This window comes from Nothobranchius furzeri, chromosome 1, assembly GCF_043380555.1.
Source record: "Nothobranchius furzeri strain GRZ-AD chromosome 1, NfurGRZ-RIMD1, whole genome shotgun sequence".
Lineage (NCBI taxonomy): Eukaryota > Metazoa > Chordata > Actinopteri > Cyprinodontiformes > Nothobranchiidae > Nothobranchius > Nothobranchius furzeri.
In genome coordinates this window covers 58,519,466-58,547,395 of record NC_091741.1, presented here as the reverse complement: position 1 = coordinate 58,547,395, position 27,930 = coordinate 58,519,466, and the positions used below count along the sequence as shown (strand labels likewise).

Below are 27,930 nucleotides of genomic sequence, written 5' to 3'. Positions count from 1 at the left end.
TTATAAGGCGATAACTATTTTTTTTTATTTTTCCTTTTTGAATTTGAGAAGCAGTTACAGTGCAGTCAATCCTCATGGCAGCCAGGAGAGGCCTCACTGTTGCTTGCACTCAGCTGGGGGGGCTGCATCCTTCTGTAAGAAATCACAACCAGATGGGTTGTTAAGATAAAGCCACAATGTACACCCCCACACCCACACCAAAACAGACTATACATACATCAAGCAGCTACATACTGAAGGGCCACATAGATTTATACAGAGTATAAAAAAAAAGACGTATGCACATGGTGACCATTGTCTGTTTTTGACGCGTCTTTGCCTCCGTTTCTCTCGACACAAATAAAACATTAGAATATTATGCATTTTATGACCAAATAAAAAGGTTGCCGACTGAACAATCAAAACATAAAACATTGTTTTGTGTTGAATCTCAACCTACTTTAATTGATATAACATAATTATTAATCTGGTAAATAAACTAACTTTAATATATTTTACCTTTACAGTAAAGCAGGCCCTCAGCTGTCGACTGTTCCCTGACCGCTGACGTGTGAACCAGCCATGCTAGAGGCGTACCTTGGTGTGTCTTGCCATTTCCTGAGTTAAGATTGGAAGATGAAGCACCTCAACCATGCCACCATGCCCCTTGTGAACACAAGTCATTTTTGTGTACAATTTATTTTTGGTTTTAGGCGCCTACCTCCATCTGACTGGAGCATTTGCATTAACAGGTTACAAAGTTATTTAAAAGTTGTTTGATAAGCCTTCATCTAGGGCTCGGCAATATGGACGAAAACTATCGATTTTTTTTTGTTGTTGCAGATTTCCAATATACGATATATATCTCGATATTTTTCCTCCTGTAAAATATTTACAAGTTAACTCACTTCAAGCCGTCTTGAGAAAGTGTATACATTAATCAGTAGATTAAATGCATAAAAATATATTGTTTCTTGTCAAACTAACATTAGTGCCTATTCTCTACCAGTTTGAGCTTTAGAAACACTGGTGCAGCTGTCCGTTAACACGCACACACACACACAGTTTAAAGTTAGAAGTACATCAAAAGACCCACAGGCACTTTTAATTATATAATTAATGTAAAATTATTTACATTTCATTCAGAGGTGGCCCATATCGTACTTTTCTTGTCCAGAAAAAAAAATCTATCATGTTAAATTAAATTTATGATTATGTAATTGCATCTACTGAAGATCACATGGGTCATGCACCGTGGAGTTAATAGTTATTAGTGCAAACATTGCTGGAATCTATCAGTATTGACTCATATCAGCGATTATACTGTAAAGACTCAAGAGTCTCTGGTTGCTCATTTATGAGTATTATTTTTGGGCTACTGTCGCCGTAACCCACGCCTTACAAACTCTTAACCTTTTCAACAGAATCGCTCGTAACAGAGTATTTACTAGCAGAGCGGGAAAAAAACAGAACAAATCTTACCCGTTGCACCCGCCTTCAAAATTATACGTTAACTCTATAGTTTACTATTCAAACTCTTACAATACGTTTCAGGTAATTTGGCCACTCCGGCTATCCGTAGATGCTTCCCCATTACACACGGGAGGGAGGGGTTTGGCTCGAACTCTCTGGTTCCGCACACACAGGATGAAAAAACGGAACTCCGTTGGTGTTGAACGTCCCCAAATAATGAAAAACCAGGACACCAAATGCCAAGTTTAGAGCAACACATTTACCCAGTGGATCTCAGATTGAGCAAACTTGTGAGAATACACATAACCACTTAGAGACGAAGCAACATGTCGCTACCAAAGCGGCTAATCGCTAGCATAGCAGTTTGACCAGTTATATCGAAATAAAGATATAAAGTCACCTTGTATCTTGTTTAAAAATTATACCAACATTTTAAAAATATCTATATTTGGCCCAGCCCTACTTTCATCTTGTCTTTATTATTAGAAGGCACATAGCAGTTCACACTTCAAACTAGAAGCTAATGATGGGTATATTGGAGCATCCTGGCATCCTGGTGCAATAAGTAAGGATGGACAATATATCAGCATCAATATCGGCCGATGTTGGTCATTATGTAACAATCTGTATCAGTTCGAGAAATAAAACCGGGCCGATATTAACCAATATTTTTTCCATCTCGTCTCCATTTGTTTGCCTGTTTCAGAGGGTGAGGGGGGTGATGTGTAATTGTTTAGTCATGTAAACAGTGAATGAAATCATCTCAGAACCGTAAATGTGTGTGGTGTGTGTACATAACGTAAATTCAGCTTTAATAATTTTCATTCAATACAAAATTTGCTGATTTTAGAAGCATTAATGTCAGTATATCGGTTATCGGCCATAACAGTGATATTAATATTGGTATCGGTTAAAGATGTCATATTGATGCATCACTACTAACCACTCCTACTTATGAGCGTGACAATCACAAAACCGAGAAACAAACCTGAAAGGTAATTAAAATAGTCATGCTAGATACTTTTCTGTGGTGGACAACAGTGTTTCATCTGCTAGCATCCGCTATGGGTAATAAATAAATCTCTTAACTGACTAGCTCAGGTTACTCAATTAGGGGTCTTTTATTCAGACCACTGTAGGCAGTAACCCACTGCTTACAACTTACACATAACATACTCTTGTATAATTACCTCTTCAAACGGTTACAATAAAATAACATTATGAATAATGTTATTGATAATAAATCTAACATAAATTTGTGAGGGTTTTTTGCTTTCTTGTAGTATGTAGTGTTTAGAACTATAACATTTTCAATCTGTTAGATTGTTACCGATAGCAGCTACATTTAGGCGTTTTAGTTTTCCTTCTGACTGAATCACTGATGCTTCATGCTTCAGCGTGAAGGTGTATGTTGCACTCATAACTTCATTGAAAATTTGACCGATCCATGTGATTGGTATCAGTGATCAGCACTCTTGGAAATTGGTATTTGTGACCGACAGCAAAAAACTTGATCGGAGCATCCAAATGATGAAACAGAACCCAGCTTTTCTGATTCTCTAAACTAGGATTACTCTGAAGCCTTTAGAATGAAAATCTAACATCAGTAATGTTCAACTGTTTAAATTACAGTACATGGTCCTAAAATGAAGGACAAATCTGTTACTTTTTCTGCTGCCACTGCAGCATTACAAATAAATAATCACTTAACCTTTTGATAGTATATCAGATAACTGATGAACATCAAACAGAAACCTACAGAATTGTCCTGAAGCCGTGTCTCTTTTAATGACATCAGACAGTTAATGACGTTACCTGCAGATTAAAGCGGTGGAAAATAATAATTTAATAATAGATGCATAGAAATGCCGGCATAAACAATTATGAATCACTAAAACATGTTAAAATCAATTAGTGGAATGTAGTTTTTTTTTAAATTAACCGAGGCACCGGTGTCATTCAAATCTTTTAGAGTGGGATGTGTCTTCCACATGTACAGAGTAAAAAATATTGGTTCGCCTTAATGTGGTGTTGCATAGCTGAGTGCCTAAGTTCTAACCTGAGATCGAACTCAAACGGAGTAAAGCCTAGATTACACCTTTCCATCTGCGTTGGTGTGTAGACACGCAACGCCATTATGCGTTGGTGCAAGGGATCTCCAACAGGCTTGCAGAGGGTGACTGAGACTTGCCCAATTTTTAAATTTATTTGTCGAAAATGACGGAAAAGGCAAGACTGATTTGTCAGGACGCCGCTTTCTTTACATTAGTCATTAGAATCACCACTGACCCCTTAAATTTAGCAGCAGACCCAGAACAGATTTAACGCATCGCAGAAAAAGTAAAAAATTAAAGTGTATTCATCCGTGACTGAAGTACAAAAGTACAGAGCAAATATTTTGTTCATGGATTGAAAGGACGAGAAACGTGGGTTCAGAGCATGATTTAGAAGTGGCGACCACATGAAGGGTGGAGGAGAATCAAGGACAAATTTGTCCGTGTTTTAAAGTCTCTGAAATATATAAACACACTAGGAAACACTATCGTAGAACGGATAAATGAGCTTAATTGTGGCATGATACCACAGAATAGTGCTCCATTGTCCTGGCAGGGAACTGGTTTGCAATACTCCTTAGGTGATGGAGAAGTCCGAGAGCAAAACGTCGGTCAACATGCGTGCGTCTCTCCCTTGTGGAGAAGTATAAATCAAGCTTTAGCCTGACAGGTTGAGTCGGACTTGAGCGGATTGAGACACACTTTACGCGCTTAGACAGCCAGAGAAAGTGTGAGAGTCTCTGCTCACACAACAGTGGAGTGGAGGACACACCTTATTTCATCTTTGAGTTTAAAGAAAGCGCTTAAAAAAAAAGAGCTCAGATTCAGTCAGACCTGGAACAAGGGTTGGGATGTCAGAAGAGCCAGTAGGGAGTGACAACGGCTGTTAGCACCAAATGATCTGTCTCTTATTTAGAGACGTTAAGTATACTTTATTCTTTTGTTTTATGGATGTAAACTGATGTTAAAATCAACCTAATGGAAAACTGGAAGGAAGCTTTGGTTAATTGTATATTAAAAGGAGGATACCTTGTTTCCCTTATCTGCTCCTCCCCAGAGAAACTATGGACAAAGTCCAAAGTTTCCCAAGGGGCAAGTTTGTAGTTAGCTGGTTAGTGAAGGAGCTCCTTCAGCTGGGTTCAAATGAAAACTAAGCAAAACATTTTGTTTGATGGTTATGATTCCTTACGCCCTTGAAATGTGGCAAAAATGTGATTCTAAAGCAGCTCAAAGACATTACAAGCCAATACATGGACCCATTACGGATATTATAATCTAAATTAAAGGCAAGAATTGGACATATATTATAGGTGTTTAATTTGTAAAAATGTGGTTAGCATTAGCAGAGCTCTTTCCCACCGCCTGAGATGTGACTGTTGAATGAGGAAACATTTTTGCTTTGTTTAATCTTAAATGTTTTGCACATTTACATAATCCTAAAAACTGTTGTGATTGCAGAGCTTTTAGGACAGCAACATGGCATTTTATGTCTGAGATGTTTTTGATCATCAATGAAAACTAATCGAAATGAAATTATGATGCATCGAGATATCGATTTGAAGACCCAATAATTGTAATCTTAATCAAATTGTTGGACTAGTGAAGATTCACACCTCTCCTGCAGACATTGGATAAATAAAATCAGTACACAGCAATTTGTATCTTAAGTGCATATTTATTTTATCGGGGCTGCTAACTAGGGATGGTCTGATCACGTCTTTTTGATCCTGATCCAATTTACAGTCATTTGATTTTAAGAATTGGCCGATACCAATGACAATCAGCTCCTTTAACTTTGAGACCATGGTCTCGAGTAAAAAATAAAAAAAGAGTAGAATGCCTTCTGCGGGTGAGGGATGAGGTCCTGCCCCAAGTGGAGGAATTTAAGTATCTCAGGATCTTTTTGCGAGTGAGGAAAAGATGGAACGCAAGATCGACAGGTGGATTGCCGCCGCGTCTGCAGTGCTGCAAGCGTACCGATCTGTCGTGGGGAAAATTAATTGAGCCAGAAGGCAAAGCTCTTGATTTACCGGTTAATCTATCTTCATAACTTCACCCATTGGTCTTTTTCAGACACGTGACCTACATGTCAACCACACCTCTTTAGCGCTACTATAGGTGTATGACTCGCGTTGCTAGGGGAAGCCACAGGCAAACTTGAAGCAGCGCAAGAGTCAAAAGGATGGATAAAAAGAACAAGGATGAAAGCATCACTTACAGGGTTAAACTTGTGAAGGAGGACAGGGATCTTTTTTTTTTTGAGAAATGGTCTTCAGCCAAAAATGTAGATCCCTACGACCTCAAAGGACACATAACGAGCTCTGATTTTTCATTACTGCCAAAAATATGTCACTTGAGTTAGCGTAGCAGTACTTTAACCTATTCATAATAAGGTAAAAGTAAAAAATAGCCATCCAAAAACATTAACACAGGTGCTGCGTCAGGTTAAAATTTTTTGATGGGCTCTAATTAAACAAGTTATTATTAATCTAAGTTACAAGCAGGTACAGAAACGATAGCCAGAGGTCGTGCTGGACGTTTAGAATGACAGTTTTAAAAACCGGTCACGATTGTTTCATACCATTAATTTTATTCTCAAATAATAAAAATTCCCAATTTAATTTTCATTTAATATTCCATATTTGGTCTAAACAAGCTGACCAACAAGTCCAACAACATATTAATGTTACAATTAACTCATTTTCTGCCAGCCGTTTCCTGATCGGTAAAGCCCTTCGCTGCCAGCGTTTCTCGCCTTTTTTACTGTTTTTTTCAAGAGTCACATAACGTTGCGCGCTAGGATGATGTCGACGCCAAAACAACCAAAACAAAGCGGAGGCTCACCTCTTACATCAGGAAGAAACTGCGAGTTTCTAGCGTTATCCGTTCTTTCATAATCCGTTGTTGAATTGTGATCGGCAGAAGCTTTTCCGATTCGTGCCTCACTTTTTTTACAGCAGCGACCCAAAACCATCTCCTAACATGAATTTTCCACTTCCTGATCACGTGACGCGTGATGTATGCGGATGAAGATCATCTTTAGAGCCGAGATGTTTGTTCTCACGGTGTGGGGGCTCGTTCCGATGCCCACACAGTAAAAAAAAAAAAGCAAATGACGACTAAGTCACATAACGTTGCTCTCCACAGCTCTTCAGCATGTTGAGCTGATCATGTTGTCCAATCTGAGATAATGCTTAGATGTTCTGATGGGAATCTTTTCTTGATTTTTGCTACCTCTTTAATGTTCTCTGTGTGTTTAAAGTATCTTCTCACCTGCAGCATTTTGATTTTTTTAAACCAAAAAATAAACAAATAAAAAAATATATATATCTGGTTAAAGTGACTTCAGCCTACATTCAACTTGTTAGTCTTGTTAAGATAGCATGGCAACCCTCCACAGCACGTGTACCACTTTCTGCAGTTTAATAGGCTCACATGTAAAGCCAATCAATGCTTAAGGTTTATACACCGTACTATCCCATCATGCAACGCGCTGCAGTACCTGATATTTTATCTGACAAAGACAGATTGTCACGAGCTTTAGGTAGTGACTGGATGAATGAGATTGCAGATGCAAGCGGCCGAAATTAGTTCTCTCCAGAGTGTCTGGGCTCCCCCTTACAGATAGGGTGAGAAGCTCGGTCATCCGGGAGGGGCTTGGAGTAGACCCGCTGCTCCTACAGATTGAGAGGAGCCAGTTGGGGTGGCCTGGGCATCTAGTTAAAATACAGCCTGGATGCCTCCCTGGTGAGGTTTTCCAAGCATGTCCAACCGGACAAAAACCTAAAAGAGAGCCTCAGGATTCCCCCGGAGGAGCAGGTCTAAGTGGCTGGGGAGAGGGAAGTTTGGGCATCCCTGCTTATTCTACTGCCCCCGTGACACGATCCCGGATAATGGATGGCTGAAAATGGACGGATGGATGCTGATACAGAGTCCTGACCCTATACTTTGGGAATGTATTAAGAAAAAAGGAAAACACTAAAGCAGTCCTTAAATTTGTATTATTATTATTCTTTTTTTAACTTTCTTAATGCACTTGCTCCGCAATTGTTTCTCAGGCTGGAAACTGTTCATCTACGTGAAATAAAAGAATCATGAATATCATTTTTGCCATAACAGAGCAGCTCTAGTTTTCACCTAAGAATAAATTAGTTCATTTCAAATTTAAACTTTGAATTTCATCTTGGGGACCTGTTAGCTCTTCATATCGCTGAAATAGCACTCTTTAGATTAGAATTAAAGTGGATTAATACACAGCTAAAAAAAAGATCTTGAGAAAACGGTTTAAAAGCAGACCAATGGTGTGTAAATGAACCGTAACACACAATGACCGCACAGAACTAATGAAAGACGAATCCTCATCCTGACGACGTCTAAATCTGCATTTGTGCAGACGACAATTTCACCATGAGAGAAAGTTAAGTGCCCAACAAGCTTCAACATACAGAAATGATACAAGTGCAAATGCTGATCTCATCATGGGTTAAAATTCAGAGCAAACCAACAAAAAACCAGAGGGTTAGTCAGGAGGAGAGAGCAGGACGGCGGCAGGAGGAGGTGCAGATGTGTGGGGTGAGGGGTGCAGAGCGGGATGGAAAACCAAAGCAAAGGAGTGTGTGTGTGTGTGTGTGTGTGTGTGTGTGTGTGTGTGTGTGGATAGCTGACAGTTCAAACTTTACCTACCAGCATAGGGTTATTTTTCTATAGTCACCATTTAAACCTAGTGAGGAAAAATTTAAAGAGTAGCTGACAAAAATGCAAAAGTGACTTAAGATGTAGAAACAATGAATAGGAAAAAAACAAACAAAAGCAAAACCAGCAGAATACATACTTGGACTTTAGCTCAGCAGGGATGCAGCAGGAATTTATTTACTTGATATAAAGCTGCATCAAATTTCAGAGTGGCACAAATAAGGCGGCAAAGAAGTTTTTAAAACCCAAAAGCTTTGAACCCAAATTTAACGATTTTGTGATGAAACTCGAAGCATCAAATAAATCACCTTAGAGCAGAACGTATGTTTCCACAGTAAATCGTTTTCTCCTCATATCATCTATACACAACCTGAGTTAGCCCGTTTATTTCTGCAGTTTGATGGGTAGAGGTACAAATCATCCTTTTTATTTCCCTAAAACTTTGGTTTAGAAGTTTTTTATAAAGTTTATATAAAATTGTTTAAGTTTGTCAGTTTAGGGCAGCAGAAAATATTTAGGTTATCAGGCATGTTATGTTAGTAGTTCCCAGTTTTTGATCATGTAAGCTTATGCACAAATACTTACACACCACAAAGGAAATGATTCAGTTATTGATTATAACCTGTCAAAACGTTTGCATGCCGGGAGAAGGGACATCAACTCCCAGAGCTCTATTGGCTCCGAGGTTCTATAGACCTGTTCTCTTATGTCAGTCGAGGAAAAGTTATTTTGAAGCATGCTATGGTTCTATCGCCCAGCCCCACCTTGAAGTAAATCTGAATAAATATGCGTTGTGTGTCTGGATTAATACGCATTAATTTTACAGGAATACATGAAATTAGTAAAATATGATTTGTCGCTCCATGCCATTCGTTTATAAATGTTCTGTTTTTGTATTTTTAGCTGTTTCTATAAATAAATAAATAAATTGTCAAATGAATGCAAGTTAAAAGTCCCATTAGTCATCATCACACTGTGGTGAAATTACATCTCTGCATCTGACCCATCCCCACAGGGAGCACTGAGCAGCAGCATTGGCTGCGCTCGGGAACTGATTGTTTAAAATGGGACCCTATGCCTCCCTGCTTGATGCTCAGCTTTAAGGGGTTGGATTGGGGGTTAAAGTCTTCGGTATGACCCAACCAGGATTTGAACCCTCATCTCCCAGTCCCAGGGCATACACTACCACTAGGACACTAAGAAGGCGAAACAGATCTGAAGAGTTGTCTTAATGCTCTAATTTTGCTTTTTAAGCATGTTTGTATTGTGAAATCAGATATTTGAAATCACGTTTAGACAGCTGCTATTTTCAGGGTTTGCAGCTGCTCCACTCAACCTCACGACCCTTAAAGATCCTGATACCTCATTAGAAGCACAAACAAGCTACAACTACTGAATGAACACATCCCTAACAAACATCACCAGTTTCCAAGGACAGGGTATCTGCAGCTTTAAGGGAACCAAATTTAAGACTTTTTAAGACCTTTTTTTAAGGCCACTTTGACAACATTTAAGCCATTTTTTCAAATTAAATTTAGGCTATAATTTCCAGCTATTGCCCGATTAGCCATCCAGTGACCATTAAACTTGCACTTCTCCATGGCGCAAGCTCCCACTAGCTAATGTGCTCATCTAAAAATAGCCCCCTTTCAAAACCAACAGCATGTGTACGGTTCCGCTTACGCCAACATCATTCACAAAAAATGCTGAACACTAACTAGAAATTCACGAAAATTTTATAAAAATAAAATAATCTTGTTTATTGGGTCTTTGGTCATTTAAGACCTTTGGAAACTGTATTTAAGGATTATTTGTCATTTGTAAGGATTTTTAAGGCCTTAAATTTGGAAAAGCAAATTTAAGACTTCTTAAGGTGCTGCAGATACCCTGAAGGACACGCAGCAGTTTTTGGACAGGTGCTTCATGCACATGAATTAGGTGAAGTTGTATTCATGTTCTAATTCATGCACACTGATGGGGTTGACTAGAGGTCGGGTTGAGGGTTTAGTGACAGCGTCTGGACTTCACTTGTTAAAGATTATGCTTAAAACAATAATTGTAAGAGACTAAGAATTTTGTCTACAACAAAATGAAAGTTAAAGCAAAACAAGGCCGGTGTAAAATGAGATGCATTTAACACTTATTTTTGTATGATGAGCAGACCAAGGAACAGCTGTTAACCTACAGATAAGAACTCAGGTGTTGTTTTAGCAGCACCACCGACGCTACCGTCATACTGCACCACTGCTCATGTCATACTTTAAATGTAACCACCACCCGACTCCAGTAGGATCAGCCTGCCACTCTGAAGAAACTTGTGTGCAATGTGTTTAGCAAAATAAAGACGGATGCTACGTGAGAGTGCGTGCATCAGTTCTGTTCAGTTATTGTGAAATGAGGTGGGTAAACTACAGCTAAGAGATTAAAGGTAGTTGATGTTTATATCTGACATTTCAAAACCCCTCCTCCAGTGAGGCGTTTACAGTTAAAATACTGATTTATGAAACATGCGGGGACCTCTCGCATGCACATTCCTCCGCAACATCTGATAAATCCTGCTTGTGCGTACATACACAAACGTCCTCAATTAACTATATTTGGTCACGTTACGTCCTCAGCATGTGAGGGAATTCTTTGTTTTTTCCCGGAAAAATAAGAAACTTTATTGCCAGCGAGACTTAGACACCGGCTGCCGAAGCGCAAAAGAAACAAATAAGTTGTGGAGGTTGTAAACGCAGTTGGCTTTAGCGTCAATTATTGGAAAAAGCCATTTTTCCACCGATTCATATTTATTGGGTAAAATAATTTGTGGATAAGGAACGTGTGGATGACTGAAACCTTCACTGTGGTTCCTATGTTCCACCACTAGATGCTGTTCTTATGCACGGTCAGAGCTGTTCTTATATTTAGGAACATTTCTACGCACAAGTACAATGGTAAATACCGCACAATGTGTTAAATTGGTCCTCCGTACGAAACACGCACAGATCTGTTCGTAAGTACGGGTGCTAAATGAGGGCCCAGATGTGGCCTGCAGTGTGAGCACAGCCTGAGTGATGCTGAACTATGGAAGGTTGTGGAGTAGCTGAAGCCATCTGTGTCCAAAAGAGCCGGCAAAGTAACAAACTGCTGAATCAGGTCTTTCTCAGGACACCAGAGATCTTTAAAGGAAGTTCTGTGTTCTCACCTTGGGATCATAGTCTGGGTCGTTCTCTTCATCAGCCTCCTCTTCACCTTCCTATAAACAACACACTTCAGTCCTCTAGACTCCAACACTTAATCATTCTGTTACAAGATTTATTAGAAAAACAAGCTTCACCTCATCATCTGCCTCTTCTCCCTCTTCATCATACTGCAATTAGAAAAATTAAATAATCACATGTGGTGCCTAGCATACCCAGGATCAAACACATTAGAACCAGAGTAGGGTTGTCACGGTCTGAAAATTTAACCGCACGGTTATTGTGACCAAAATTACCACGGTTTTCAGTATTATCGCGGTATTTTTTTTAAACGTGCTACATTTTCACACAACTAAATAAACCCTGTATATCAGGAAATATTGTCCTCAGTTCGTGTCTAAATTTTGCCTAAAATGTGTTATTTTGTAATTATGTTGTTTGTTTACATTTTGTCATCATTTTAAAAATATTAGATCAGATGATACTCAGTACTCAAGTAACCTTCTAATCAGATACTTTTTTTTACCCTTACTTGAGTCATAAACCCTATATCAGGAAAATATTGTCCTCGGTTTGTGTCCTTCCAGTGAGCTTTGCAGATGTGGGAAAATGTCATCAGGCAGTAATCATGTTAAATTCATAATTATTCTCGGAGAGAGGCCAACTCTCATCTGCCCCTGGGAGCCCCGTAATGCATAGCGTCATTTCAATATGGGGGTGTCCGTGACACGGTTTATATGCAGGTAGCGGCGCTGCGGCTGCTTTATATAGCGACTCCTTGCATTCTCCCTCAACCCAAATCCTCGGATCACGCATTTTAGCTAAAACGCTATCGTTAGACCACGCAATCGATAGTCTTTCTCCATGGCCTCACCAAACTCCTCCCACGCCTGAGATTTTGCCTCGGCAACTGCCACTGCTGCACCCCGCTTGGCTATCCGGTACCTGTCTGCTGCCTCCGGAGACCCACATACCAGCCACGCCCTGTAGGCCTCCTTCTTCAGCCTGACGGCTCCCCGAACCTCTGGTGTCCACCAGCGGGTACGGGGGTTGCCACCACGACTGGCACCGGCCACCTTACGACCACAGCTAGCAACAGCCGCCTCGACAATCGCAGAGTGGAACAAGGCCCACTCGGACTCAATGTCCCCCACTGCTCTCGGGACGTGGTCAAAGCTCTGCCGGAGCTGGGAGTTGAAGACCGTCTTGACAGGTTCTTCTGCCAGGCGTTCCCAGCAGACCCTCACTATGCGTTTGGGTCTGCCAGGTCTACGCGGCATGTTCCCTTGCCATCTGATCCAACTCACCACCAGGTGGTGATCAGTTGACAGCTCCGCCCCTCTCTTCACTCGGGTGTCCAAAACATATGGCCGCAGGTCAGATGATACGACTACAAAATCTATCATCGACCTGTGACCTAGGCTGCCCTGGTACCAAGTGTACCGGTGGGCATCCTTATGTTCGAACATGGTGTTCGTTATGGCCAAACTGCGGCTTGCACAGAAGTCCAATAACAAAACACCGCTCGAGTTCAGATTAGGTGGGCCGTTCCTCCCAATCACACCCCTCCAGGTCAAGCCGTCATTGCCCACGTGAGCATTGAAGTCCCCCAGCAGGACAATGGAGTCCCCTGATGGAGCACTATCTAGCACTCGTCCCAGGGACTCCAAAAAGGGTGGGTACTCTGAACTGATATTTGGCCCATAAGCACAAACAACAGTCAGGACCCGTTCCCCGACCCGAAGGCGCAAGGAAGCTACCCTCTTGTCCCCCGGGGTAAACCCCAACACACAGGCAGAGAGTCTCGGGGCTAACAAAAAGCCAACCCCAGCCCTCCGCCTCTCACCCGGAGCAACTCCAGCAAAGTAGAGTGTCCAACCCCTCTCCAGGTCTCGGGTTCCAGAGCCAATGCAATGTGTCGAGGTGAGTCCGACTATATCTAGCCGGTACCGCTCAACCTCTGCCACAAGCTCCGGCTCCTTCCCCTCCAGCGAGGTGACGTTCCATGTCCCAAAAACTAGTTTTCTTGTCCGGGGATTGGACCGCCAAGGGTCCCGCCTTGGTCTGCCACCCGATTCGCATTGCACCGGACCCTTCATGTTCCTCCTGCGGGTGGTGGGTCCACAGTTGGACGAGCCCATGTATCCGGTTCGGGCTGGGCCCGGCCGGGCCCCATGGGCGAAAGCCCGGCCACCAGGCGCTCGCTCACGGGCCCCAACCCCAGGCCTGGCTCCAGGGTGGGACCCCGGTAACCCTCCGGGCCGGGTACTCCGACTCTTCGTTTTAACCGCCATGAAAGATCCTTCGAACCGTTCTTTGTCTCACCCTTCACCTAAGACCAATTTGTCATTGCGTGGTCATCGGGGGCAGTTCCTAGGGAGTGGCAGACCGGGGTGGTGGTCCCCATCTTTAAGAAGGGTGACCTGAGGGTGTGTTCCAACTATAGGGGGATCACACTCCTCAGCCTCCCTGGAAAGGTCTACTCCAAGGTACTGGAGAGGAGGGTCCGATCGATAGTTGAATCTCAGATAGAGGAGGAGCAATGTGGTTTTCGTCCTGGCCGTGGAACTGTGGACCAGCTCTATACCCTTGCAAGGGTGATGGAGGGGGCATGGGAGTTTGCCCAACCAATCCACATGTGCTTTGTGGATTTGGAGAAGGCTTATGACCGTGTCCCCAGGGGCACCCTGTGGGGGACGCTCCAGGAGTATGGGGTGGGTGGCTTTCTGTTAAGGGCCATTCAGTCCCTTTACCAGAGGAGCGTGAGTTTGGTCCGCATAGCCGGTAGTAAGTCGGACCTGTTCCCAGTGAGGGTTGGACTCCGCCAGGACTGCCCTTTGTCACCAGTTCTGTTCATCACTTTTATGGACAGAATTTCTAGACGCAGCCGTGGTGTGGAGTGTGTCGAGTTTGGTGGCAGGAGAATCTCGTCTCTGCTTTTTGCGGATGATGTGGTCCTCCTAGCTTCATCCAGCTCTGACCTTCAGCTCTTGCTGGGTAGGTTCGCGGCCGAATGTGAAGCGGCTGGGATGAGGATCAGCACCTCCAAATCTGAGACCATGGTTCTCGACCGGAAAAGGGTGGCTTGCCACCTCCGGGTCGGGGGAGGGGTCCTACCTCAAGTGGAGGAGTTTAAGTATCTCGGGGTCTTGTTCACGAGTGAGGGTAGGAGGGATCGGGAGATCGACAGGCGGATTGGTTCGGCGTCTGCAGTGATGCGGACGCTGAGCCAATCTGTCGTGGGGAAGAGGGAGCTGAGCCAGAAAGCCAGGCTCTCGATTTACCGGTCGATCTACGTCCCAATCCTCACCTATGGTCATGAGCTTTGGGTAATGACCGAAAGAACGAGATCGCGGATACAAGCGGCCGAAATGAGTTTCCTCCGTAGGGTGGCCGGGCTCAGCCTTAGAGATAGGGTGAGGAGCTCGGACATTCGGGAGGGACTCGGAGTAGAACCTCTGCTCCTCCGGATCGAAAGGAGCCAGTTGAGGTGGTTTGGGCATCTGGTCAGGATGCCTCCTGGACGCCTCCCCGGGGAGGTGTTTCGGGCATGTCCTGCCGGCAGAAGGCCCCCGGGTCGACCCAGGACACGTTGGAGAGGTTACATCTCCAATCTGGTCCGGGAACGCCTTGGGGTCCTGCCGGAGGAGCTGGTGGACAAGGCTGGGGAGAGGACGGCCTGGAGCTCCCTAGTTGGGATGCTGCCCCCGCGACCCGGACCCGGATAAGCGGAGGAAGACAAGACGAGAGGAGGCTATCGTTAGCTTGCCTTGTGTTGACTGTAGAGTTGTGGGTGATGGTCATGCAGATGTGTCATGAGATTTGAAGCGTTGCTGCCTTTCACAGACACTTTTTCTGCACGTGCTGCAAACAGGATAGCCGTCTTCTATCAACTGTCCCTCGGCATTCTTCAAATATCCAAAAAATGACCGTACTTCCCACTTTGTCTTCTTTGAGGGATAAAAAATGTCCTGAGTGCTGCCGTCTCCTCCTTTGACCATTATTTCAGCTTTAGCTTCAAGAAGGTTGTAAACAACAAAGTGCGCATGTGCCGCCGGCAACTTCAGCAGATGATACGGTGGCTGGTAAGGGTCACCGCGCCTACACCGCAGCCACGGTAATCCACCGAGATAATATAGTTTTTTTTTAAAAACAAGAATTATTATTGCCAACTTTTTTACCGGGGTTTACCGCTACACAGGTTACCGTGACAACCCTAAACCAGAGTTGAGATGTTCCTCACTCACATCGTCATCGTCATCCTCGATGGCCTCCCCCGTGAAGTACAGCACAGCTCTGGGTACGATGCGCTCCCGGATGAAGTGGCCGATTTCAAAGTCTGCTGTTAGAACCGCTTCAGAGTCCTCATCCTGAAGGCAAACACATCAGCCACCTTTTATTAATCACCTAACATCAAATGGTAACTATGCATTTGTAGAACAACCACAAACTGGTGATGAAGATCAGGTTTCCCTCCAACACAACCCACATGTTTGATCAGTCTCTGGATTTCACAAACTTAAAGATGATCAAGAGTTTTGATTTTAATAACCTTCCAATTAGGCAAAGTTAAACACTTGCAACCATAACCGGCGCTGCAGTCACACACTGATCACCTTTAGGGCTGAAAAACTCGTCACCAGTAAAGAAACTTTGCAATAAAAACACAAACTCACCAGTTCTCCATTTTCTGGGACTGTGAAGAGAGAAGATGGATCAAGTTATTAGTAGAAGAGTTATGAGTGTAAACATCAACAGGGATGCTCCACCCTTACCTTCCGGTGGGCTGAAGAAGTTAAAGAAGGAGTCGTTGGGGACAGTTTTGGTGACCGTCCTCACGGTCCCGCGACCCTTGTGCTTTTGTTTCTTCTTGATTGTTTTCAATGTGACGTTCTTTCCCTTTGTCCAGTCAATCGTGCAGCTGCAGGAAAACAAAAAGACAAGATGGCATCAGCTCATCTGCACTACAGAGAACAGCTTCACGACTCAACGGTGACGCAGTGGACTCACCCTGTGCAACTCATGATCTCTGGTCCATCAAAGGAGAACGGGTCGCTTTCGTCTGGTTCCGACCTCATTTTGTAGACTTTTGTTAACACTGTATTTGTAAAGAACTCATTGGGCTCAAAGTGGAACTCTAATGTGAAGCTCTGAATGAAAAACAAAAGCCCAGTTAAGCAGTTTGCTGTCCAACTACTGAAGTTTCGTCCATCTGAGGCAAAGACTCACCATCGGCTGTCCTGGATCGGAGAATTTTACTTTAATATCTTGTAAATGTTTTAGGATGGGTTCATCGTGTTCCTGGGGAGGGAACAAAGAAACGGGCAGCTTTAGAAGATTTTGGCTAACACGGACAGGCTTGTGCAAACTTCTGCCAGCAGGTGGAACCAGATCTGGTTTCTCTGTGTGAGGCGTCAGCAGCAGCTGGTGTCTGTGACAAGACTTTCTGTTCCTCTGCTGGAGTGGCTAAACCCACCTGCAGCATGTCGCTGAGCAGGTCCACATTTTTGAAAACCGTTGACCAGAACTCTGGGATGCCTTTGGGGTCTTCCTTCTCCTCGTCCTTCTTCTCTTCCTCCAACTTTGCCTTCTCCTTCATCTCATCCTGAGCGAGACAGAACATTTATTTTTAAAACGAGGCTTGGCCACATTTCACGTCGCAGTATGAAGGCGTGGACACATCAACGCTGCCTCCGTTAAAACAGTTTTATAAAAAAATTAAAAAGCTCTGCAAACATTCCAGGAATAACTCCTAAAGCTGCACAGAAGCTAAGTGAAGTAAAACAGTTCAGACAAAGCATGCAGGTATACGTCACCTGTACCTGCTTACTTACTGTCAGCTCTTCCTCCTCATCTGCCTTCCATTCACATTCCTCATCTGTGGGCTCATAAGCTGCTGACACGATCTCACTTCTCTGGAAGAGAAATCGGGTGAACATCATCAGGTTAGTGGAAACAAACGATGCGTGCATTTAAATATCATACAAACCATGTACAAAGCCAATCTAGGTACTCTGCCAACAAACATTCAGGGGATATTTGAAAAGAGAACTAGTAATTACGTGCTGAAAGAAACTGATGTGTTTACAAAAGCTAGATTTAGAACTAAAGTGAAGGAGTGGAATATATCTGTAATTGGTGTTAAATTATGGAATAACCTTAAAAGGGAAATTAAAAGACTGTCATTTAATATATTCAAAAAATGTATCAAATAGTGTACTAAATAATTATGAAAATGTAAATTAAATCAATGATCATGATCACACTGGAATTTAGAACAGGAAAAAGATTAAAATGAATGTGTATGTGTGTCTGACAAATGGTAATTATATATAAATTAATTATTTCTACTGGAAAAGGTTGCAGAAATTATAAGAAGTTTTTCTTTATTCTGCTCCTTTTCGTTCAAATTTGATTTTTTTGTTATGTATTTATGTTTATGTATTTAGCAGACGCTTTTGTCCAAAGCGACTTACAAGTGATAATCGGCATGTGGCCCTTGAGGCTAACAACAACAATAACAACAACTTGACATCAATCATTTTTATATGTTTTATTTTGAATGAAATAAATAAATCCAAATGAAAAACAAGGCAGAGGTTGTTGGTTAAACAGCCACGTGACATGCAACTCGTGCTGGGTATTGTGGCTCATTTCCTAAATCGATTTGATTTTGAATCTGAAGGCTCTGAATCGATTAATCACAATTAAATTCACTTCAGTCTGGTCCTAAATAATTAAAATGCTGAGATACAAATCAATATTTCAATTGAACATTAAGTCAGGGGTGTCAAACTCAAATTCACACTGGAATGAAATAATAAACTGGGACTTAGTCCCAGGCCAACCTCAGTATTATTGAAAAGTTATGGCAAATGTGCACAACTTTCTTTACAGATATGTATTAAGCCTTTTTATTTGAAAAAATAAAAATAATAAACTTATTTTTTGAATAAACGAATTACACACGAGCAAGTCAATATGAAATAAACCACAGTGGTATTGGTTACTTATGTCTAATTTTTAAAATATTTTATTCCTTAAAATGTGTGTGTATATTGACCAACATAGTGACCTTTTATCTACATCGATCAATCAATCAATCAATTTTTTTCCAGCATTTTAGAATTTTTAATATTAAGAATTTTAAGTATTTCTGTCTTATGTTTTTTTGCCATTTACTTTTTATTAACATTTATTCTCCTTTTTCGCTCCTGTAATCAATGTAATTGCTGCAGTGAAAGCAAACTTCCCTCTGAGGGACAACAGAATTTTTATGCTATTCTATTTGCAGCCTTTAACAAAAAATAGTGATGCTCCTAAATGAAAATGCAATATCTCAGCTATTAAAAGGAACTCCAGCTATGAGAACATGTATGCCCAATAAGCCACAAGTTTTCTGTTGTACCAAACTATGTTGTAAAAAATACACAAAATATTGCCGTTTATTTATAAACCTGTAAAATTTAGTACATTTTTTGACATATGTAGGACGCCATGTTTTCTGCATGCAATGCACTCTGGGGGCGATGACGTATATTGGTTTCTCTTGGAAGAATGGCTATTGACGCTAGTGTTTACACACTCACCGTACTAATGAAGTAAAATGCCGCATTGAGCTGCTTTTGGATGTAATTTCCAGTCAGAGGGCAACAAGGGGAGTGATGTGAGTTTACACAGCTTTCACAGGAAGAAGAGGAGAAAGCAGTGGGAAGAAGCCTGTGGACCTACACAACTTCCCAAAGACTCCTGTGTTGCTTCAGACAACAGTTGCTCTTATAGGCTGCTGAACATGGAGAGCATTTGAGCAACTTGAGCTAGGTCCGTATGTCAGGGAGGACAGACAGAAATCCAGTTTGTGGCTGTAGCCGTTTCTATCTACCTGGCGGTTGGTGCGCTTTTCAATGTCCGCCAAGAACAGGTTACTGAGCTGTTGGAATCTCCATTTCGGGGCTTCTAAGTTGACAAAGCGCTGAGTAAACTTGGCGCCGAGTAAAATGCGTGTTTTCAGTTCATCCCAGACTGAGGGCAATGCTGCAGACGCCAATACTATTAGCACGGACGCTAATGACCGTAAACAGAGAGGAAGGGTGCTTCCATTGACGGGTTGACACCGCAGAGCACCATGGGATTTGTAGTCTTTGCGGCAAAATGAGCCAACAGGCTACTCTAGTTCAAGTCTAGTTCAAGGGGAAAATCAATTTTAGGCCTAATTGATTTTAGAAAATTTTTATGAAATCGTTCCAAAATCGATGAAATCAAATTTTTTACCCAGCCCTACTGGTGAACCCTTGTTCTGCTGACGTTTCAGCTAATTACTATAACCATCTTCACAGCTCTGATGATGGTTATAGTAATTAGTCGAAACATTAGGAAAACAAGGTAAAGAACAACCATTTTCTTCTGTTATAAATGAACCAAGCAAGGCAAGTTGACAAAATACACAAATCGAAATTTATGTTGTTATATAGTCCAGCCATCCTGTTACAGATAACATGAACGGTTCTTTTTTGTCCCCGTCTCTACGATCGTCTACGCCACTTCTCCTGCTTTCTACAGTGCAACAGTCTCTTCTGCTCAGCTGCTAAGCTAACGCGTCACATCGGTGCAGCAGAGGAAATGCTTGGAAGTGATTGAGTTATGCATGTGGAGCTTTCGGACCCGATCATTGAACAGACGTCTGATAATGATCAGCGCCACGTTCCATAACTGATGGACATCTCTGCAAGAGACCTACCTTGTCAAAGAGAGGCTGATAGAGAGCTGCGTACTTTCTCTCAAGTTCGTGAACTTCTTCATAAAACTTGGCTTCGATGTGGGCACATTTCACCTGCAGGTTTTTCAGGGCATTTACACGTCTTTTCACGACCTTTGGTAAACTGTGGATAAACAAAGGATGTGACCCAATTAAAAATTATTATTATATAAATGTTTTCTACACATCAATCTTTCAGATGATCCATACAGACAGCTGTTACATCTCTAAACATTCTCCACACTTCGTCTGTGTGCCTAAAGATCTACAGTCCTGATCCTGAAGAGCTTTTCACCTGACCGTGAGAGCTGTGATGAGCCCAAACAGAGTCAAGTTTCTCTGCAGTGTGGTAAATTAAACCACCCGCAATGTGCTGGCAGAGAAGTGCCAGCTTGGTCCCTACAGCAGGGATGTTCCTCACCAGTGGTGAGTTTGCTGGTTGCTGCCAAACCCTCGACACATTCAAAGAACTGACTGCTGAAGGGAGAACCGGCTAAATCGGTTAATGAACAAGATGTTTAAACACAGACCCACTTATTCAGTGTCATGGTACACATGGAGATGGGTGCAATTAATATCGCAGCAAAGCTTTGTTGCACAAATGCCACTTTCAACCTTCAGCAATCATTTGAAACATTGTATTTTCAGCTGAAGAAAACGTGTGTGTGTGTGTGTGAGTGCAAAGAACCCTGCTGCTTTTATTTTAATAGGTCTGAAACGATTCCTCGAGTACCTCGAATGATTCGAGTACAAAAAAGCCTCGAGTCAAATTCTCTGCCTCGAAGATTTGTTTATTCATGGCTTAGCAATCGCCCGGGGTCATGTTTCACCCGGACTGAAATAAGTGACGTACATGCCCACTGCAATGCACACGCGAATAGCGAATGTAACTTAACTTTCTCTTACGCCATGGCGGACAACATGGACCCCGGTGGAGTGTGAAAAAGATGGAAAACGTAGTCCAGTGTAAATACTGTAAAATGGATTTACTCTACCACAACACCACATCCTCCATGCTGCAGCACCTGACCAGGAAACATCCACATGTAAATGTCACTTCTGCAAGCGAACTCTGAGGTCTGCTATATATTCTGCGGACACTGTGCGACTTTTTCATTTGTAGCACTCAGGTTCAGCTCACACTGTGTCTGGTAGCAACACGTCGGACCTAAAAATGTGCTAAAAATAGCAGTTTTTACACAACATGTCAGACCTTTTATTGTGTTGTTATTTAGGTCTGTTGTCCCTCAGGATTGCTGCAGGAGGACACAGGTATTTATGAGAGTGGCGGAGGAAAACGAGATAAAGTAAATAAATGTTTTGTGATCAGTATAATTTGACATAACCACGGCAAACATGCTTTCGACAATCCTTGTTATTGTGTGTGTAGAAATTAAAACGGACGTGTGTTAACAGGGAAATTGCTGGCGAGCCATGTTTGCACATGCGTCGTGAGCGGTTCTGGTGCTGTTTGGGCCGCAGCCGCTCGCTGTGCTACTTCAACAGTTATCCTCCTAGTTTTTGCCTGGCTTGCAGGCTAGTAGATTCTCACACGAGGGGAAAATCGGCTCAGGTTGTATACTTATTTTTTGAACAGGCATTTGTTTACTTTGAAGTAAAGTTGAAGTGCTGAAGTTTTGAAAACTAATTTTGAATCAAACTTGAATAACTGGCAATTGCGAGCTCATTTTAAGAGGTCTTTCATATTTTATAACATGCTATTTGATATAATGGTTTACAAACACAAAAGGGTCATTCATTTATTAGAGTACTCGAATAATCGATTAAAGATTCGATAGAGTACTCGATTACAAAAATATTCGATAGCTGCAGCCCTAGATTTTAAGGAGATAAATAACCCACCTCTCCATGTAACCCGACGGTGAGCCGTTCAGACCATCGAGCCTCTCCTGCAGCGCTGCCAGGATCTGTGGATTCTGCATCATCTGAACAGTGAGCTGACGAGCTGAAGACAAACATCAGGACAACATTTCATCAGCTGACCTGAATGTCTGACTTTGTTAAAGTTGTCTTCCTAAAACATGTTTGTTTATGTCAGAACCGACTCGATCATCACATTTTGGCAGAAACCAACTGCTCTTGTAGCTCTTTTAAAGGTGAAAACAGAAAACCCTGCAGGAGAGCAAGTCAAACCTTTCCACCTCTACAGGCAAGTAAGTGTTGGGATTTAAAATCTATGGCATTAATTTGATATTTTCAATTTCAAAACTGTTATTTTACTATTCATAGACTTTTACTAAATGAATTATAGAATGAAAAATGCCGCTCAGACTGGCTTACTCTAACAAAAGCAAAATCACATTTTTATTCAACAGAACACCAAATGCAACATTTGTGTGCGTGTGTGTGTGTGTGTGTGTGTGTGTGTGTGTGTGTGTGTGTGTTCTGTTATAAACAGTAGCATTAACATTTTAAGTGAACACTCGTTTCTAAGCGTCGGAGCAGTCCCGGGTTGTCAGCAGAACCTCTAGAGGGATTTTTAGAAACAGCAACCTTTCATTATCAGCTAGATGGATTTCTTAACAAAATCAGAGATCATACATGACTATAGAGCATAGACCAGACGCTCCAGGACCACATGGCTAAAACAAACAACGAGGCTCTTTTAAAGGCAGTACTGAGACGCTGGTCCTCATCGGCTCACCGACACTCAGACCCAGTGGGTGATGGAATCAATACTATAATAACATATAAGTGGTTTTAAGTTTAATAGATCAAGTCTGAAATGAACTTTTATGGCAGAATCAAGAGTAAACTTTCAGCAGGACCAGCTAATGAGCAGCTGTTGGTGGGATATAAAGCGGCGCTGCATTAATCACCAGTAGCACCGACAGGAAGCCGTCACTGATGCTGTTACACATTGTTAAACATGTGCTGAAGCAAACAGATGGTGTTTGCACATTTGATCTTTCAAATGTTTTATTGCTGCAGTTTACAATGATGTCTACACTGCAAAATAGATTTTTTATGAAAATGAAAATATTCAACATTAGACCAATTTTCCAGTTTTAAGCAACATTTGCTTACCCCTTTGGAAGATTTCTTTTACTCAGAATATGAACATTTGATCTCAATTAAGAGTCGATACATTCAAACATCTAATGGGTTACACCTTCAGCTGTCTGGATATTTTAGGCAAAGTACTTATATTCTTTTAAAATAGAAAACAACATGAGAATGGGAAAATAACGAGGAGAAAAAGGGTCAATCAGGGTGCACGTGAGCTGCATCACAGCTTATTTTGTGTTTTAGCAGAAGAGGGTACAGCAGAGCCCTAAATACATCATTCAGTCAGTCAGCAGTAATATTAGACTATTAATATAAACACATTATTGTTTATGTGCTAAACTGTTGCTGGAGTCTAGAGTTCAGTAAAGTTCACAGCACCCAGATGTGTGGACTCGACTTGCTGACTTAGTCACAAGAAGCCATACTAAACTTCCGTTAAGCCGAGCCTTTCCAGACACGCTGTAACAAAACAAATCCACCTGATTTCCCTAATGAACACCAGGATCCAAGCTAATCAGAGCTCCTGGTCTTCACAAGTAGCTAAATGTCAGACTAAAAGGCTGATGCTTCTTAAATAACTAAACTGTTTCACTCAGACACAAAAAGAAATCACTACCACATTAATGGATTTCCTGAAATATTTTCTTAAGAAGCCCATTAAAGCCATCAACCAACCTTTGCTGTTTTCATCCTCGCATGTCTCCTCCTCTTCTACGTCCTCCACATCCTCCATGTCTGCCGGATCCATCTCAGCCTGGTCTTTGCTGCTCGGAGACAGAAAGATGGAGGAAGGTCAGCCAGAACAGACACATTGATCACCGCCAGCCAAACCATTCCGTGCTTAACCAATGTTCAATACAAGAGTTCTGCCTTTATGTGGGCTTTTGATTTAAATAAATCTTGTGTTAATTAAAGTTGGGAGTCTTTTTCAAACAAAACGCTGTTCCAAGCAGAGAAACACGACACCCTACTTAAAGTAGCAGCAGAGCCAGACACCTATCGTCAGTCATCCTCTGTTCAGTCTGCAGCACCGGGTCTAGTACACCAGGCAACAACAGAGGGCCGTGTGTGTGTGTGTGTTGCATCATTTAGAGATGAGTAGTATTAACTTGCCTTTTTCCGACTTAATTTAAAAAGAAAATCTGATGAAGCAGCAACACCTTGTTTTGGGGGGCCTGCTAGAGGTTAACTTAACCACACCAAAACCAGTGGCGGCACAGCTGGTGTCAACCTGAGGTGGTGGATACTTACTTATCAATGTCTGCCATTTTTGCTGAGTTTCAGGTGATGCTGGAAAAAAAGAACAGCGCAAGTTAAATGTTTCCTAAAGAAAACAAGAGCATCCTGAAGCTGAGCACTGACGGGGCGTTACACAACCTTGTATATAATTAGGCTGCCAGACTGGACACACTGTTAAAAGCTTGTGTTTTATCTTGTAATGTTAAATTAAGCATTAAGTCTGAGGCTAAAAGTGGATCATGGCAAGATGCCAAATACAGGCCACCCTACCTGTTTAAATATAAATGAAATGTTCATTTTTTGTAAACATCAGTGCCAAAATACAGAGAACTAAATCTGACAAATGCTTCTCCATATATCTGAAAATAAGCATAATAAGTAGCCCTGCATCTCCACGATACTGCTGTGTGTACCACTTTAATTTGAGAAGGGATGTATAAAAGCTGCATATAAAAAATCCAAAGTAGGAGTCACACTGCATTCCCAAGAGGCTGCATGAAAAGATCAAAGCACACAAGCTTTTCCTCTCTTGAGAAGCAGCATGCAGCCTGATTCAGTATGATCCAGGACATGTCTGCCTTTTAGATGGACTAGAAAACATCACAGATGAACTCTTCCTCCTCAGAATGGAGCTTCAGTCAGTTACCACCCACACCTTCAACCATGTATGTTTAGAGGCGTTCGGCCACATGCTTCCATCCACTTGGTCCACAAAGTGTCAACCCAAACGGACTCGTTCTCTCCTTTGTCCATCTGAGAAAAATGTGCTGTTCAACACTATTTGTTTCTTTTCACCGGGGAACAAAAGAAGGAAAACATACCAAGGACACACCAAACATGACCTTAAATTTACTTTTTACTCTTTGACTGAAACAGGAGTTTAACTTCATAACAACGACAAAACAGGACCCTGACCAGCACTAAAGCAAACATGTGGACCTTAGCCACAGAGACTTGTTTGAGTCTCTGTGGCTGATACACAGATGTATCAAACCATTCATATGTATGACATAAGTAAATTTCCTTTGTACAACTCAAAACATGAGTGAATACCAGAGGCCTTCTTTACATATGAAAATATTCCAATGCCCAATCAAAACATGTGCAGCACAGCAAGTTACTAGTGCCATTAAGTTACTTAATGCTGATATGGAGGAGCAGCAGATCTACTCTGAGCCCTTCCAGGGTGACCAACCTTCCTATCTTTAATAGCTCATTTCCATTAAAGGCCAACAAATATATTCAATTTTTCTATATCGGCCAAAATTATTTTAAAAAGCTGATAAAAATAAATAAACCTGTGTGGCCAACTGCCGCCACTACTAGACTGAAGAAAGGATCCGAAGGACCACAACACATTGGTTTTTTTTATGTTTTGTGTTTGTTTTATACTTGAAGTTCAATAAATATTAAGAGATTTATTGACTTATGTAATTTATATTGCACACAGTGAGTGTTCAGTTTTCTTTCACAATCAATGTGCTGCTAAAATGTATATATCAGCCTTAATAATCGGCTTTAGATATCGGCCATTGGCAACGAAATTCTTTAGAAATCGGCATTGGTCTGGGGGGAAAAAACCCCATTGGCAGGCCTCTAAATCCAATTTTCTATTTACTGTCCAGCCAAAATTTCTATCAACCATTTTCTCTTATTTGGAGGTACCAATTTTCATCCCTGCTACTTCACATCGGGCTTAAGACCATTCCAGCAAAAGCTGGAGATCATTGCCTGATGAAGCAAACAGGCCCACATCCTCTGCAGAAAGCCGAGACTTTATCCTTAGGCCACCAAAACAAATCCCCTCAACACCTTAGCCATGTCTAGAAATCAGTGACAAAGGCAGACATGGGGATCCCATACAACCTAAAATCTACATCTGTATCTGGAACAGACGCCAACATATTGAATCACATCTCCACGACTTAATGTAGTGGCACTTTGACTTGTGTGTGTGCAACCAGGACTGAAAACCACCAGAAGGGTTTGCGTTAAGGTTTTTTAAGCTGACTTGAACTAACATCAAGTATAGGAGAGTAAAATGAACTCAACCAGTTTCAATTAAATGTCTAGTGAACTGGACTTGACCTTGTTAAATCTCCAGATGATATGCGCCTCACTGCTATGTTCATTTAAACCTTTAAACATCTAATTAGAACTAAAACATTTAAATAACTCAAAGACTTTATAAAATGCGTTTCATAGACTAACTCGAGTCATTTGGAAGCACTCTGTACTTGTAGCCATCCTTTTGAACATAACTGTATTAGAAATTAGAATTTAAACTCAATGAAAGGATATTCAGATTTTAAATAACTATTGATTACAAATTAACGTTTTCAGAATAAGTGCTAATCTGAGCCTCCACTCTAAAATCTGAAATACAAAAATAAACTTATTTTAATATCAAGTGTATTTTATGATTCCACAGCCCAACAACAATGGACTCGTCTTTAATCCAAAGGTTAACACAGGCAGTGCGGTTCACACACGTTTACCATCACGGACCAACAGACCGTCCAAATCATTCTTTTGTTTAGGTCTTTTCGTCTCCATCCACCGACCACGTGTTGCATGCTGAAGTCTACCAAACCATCACACATTTTCAAGTCCCGCTATGTCGCTTCTTGTTTTGAAGCCACATTCTGGAACTACATCAACCCGAGTTAAAACGCCAACCTGCTTGAACAGCAAAGGAGCGCTTTGTCGCTACAAACGCAGGCCGAGCCCCTGGCTCATCACCGGGGAAACTTTAGCCGGCCTGTCCGCTGCTGAATGCTTCAACACTTCCTGCTAGTTAAGCTAGCAGGTCGCTTAGCTTGATGCGCACTGCCCGAGCTGAGCCAGTGGGAGGAACAGGACCACACAATACCGTCCACTTAGAAATCGGTGCCACCTCTTCGGTAACACGTTTTCTCCCTTATGCAACACAAATGTCCATCGGCCTTGACCAGTCCGTTCCCCACTCCAAGCATCAGCTTCACAGAAAAAAACGAGGTCAAGTCAATAAATGCAAAAATGACGAAACACGTGTCAACAAAATGTCGCAAACAATCGACAGTTGCGGGAAACGTCTGAGGTGCTATACTTTAACGACTTCATTATTCGGGAAAGAAAACTACTAAAGACACACGAAGATGGCCGCTGTTTTACCATTTTTAAAGCGCGTGTAACGTTAACACCTAACAGTCAATGGTTAACACATCATGGAGGAGCAAGTCTCAATGGCTGCTGCTGTTGCCGCTATCTGGTTCGCTAGCATTAGCAGAGCACCGCCGTCTTCCCTTCTCAGCCGGTTTGTTTACGCTACAGCATTAAACCCGAACTTCGTCGCTCACGGGAGAGTTCGGGGCGTCGGTGTCCGAACCACTACCAGCTGCCGTCCCTTACCTTCGCTCTGAGACCGGAGACTGGACTAGACGAGGGACACTACGCAGTGAAGAAAAGAGACTCCGCTCCGATGGCGGTAAAAGGGAGAGAGATCCCGCCGCCTGCGCTCATATACATCCGACGTCATCACGTAAAC

General features: G+C 42.1%; 1 protein-coding gene across 3 annotated transcripts; it reads right to left on the bottom strand.

Moving 5' to 3' along the window:
- On the bottom strand, positions 1-27,930 carry nap1l1 (nucleosome assembly protein 1-like 1). Of its 3 annotated transcripts, XM_015955493.3 has the most exons (16): positions 27,795-27,930; positions 24,417-24,455; positions 23,841-23,929; positions 21,999-22,101; positions 20,118-20,259; positions 17,203-17,295; positions 16,857-16,985; positions 16,610-16,681; positions 16,391-16,530; positions 16,156-16,301; positions 16,057-16,076; positions 15,628-15,750; positions 11,518-11,550; positions 11,386-11,436; positions 8,190-8,226; positions 1-132 (listed from the first exon to the last, which is right to left on the bottom strand). In XM_015955493.3, the coding sequence occupies exons 2-15, from the start codon at positions 24,431-24,433 to the stop codon at positions 8,221-8,223; spliced, it is 1,164 nt and encodes a 387-aa protein (XP_015810979.1). In that variant the 5' UTR covers positions 24,434-24,455; positions 27,795-27,930; the 3' UTR covers positions 1-132; positions 8,190-8,220. The 3 variants fall into 3 exon arrangements, with proteins under 3 accessions (XP_015810979.1, XP_015810964.1, XP_015810972.1); XM_015955478.3 differs by lacking the exon at positions 8,190-8,226; XM_015955486.3 differs by lacking the exon at positions 8,190-8,226 and having other exon boundaries at positions 17,215-17,295.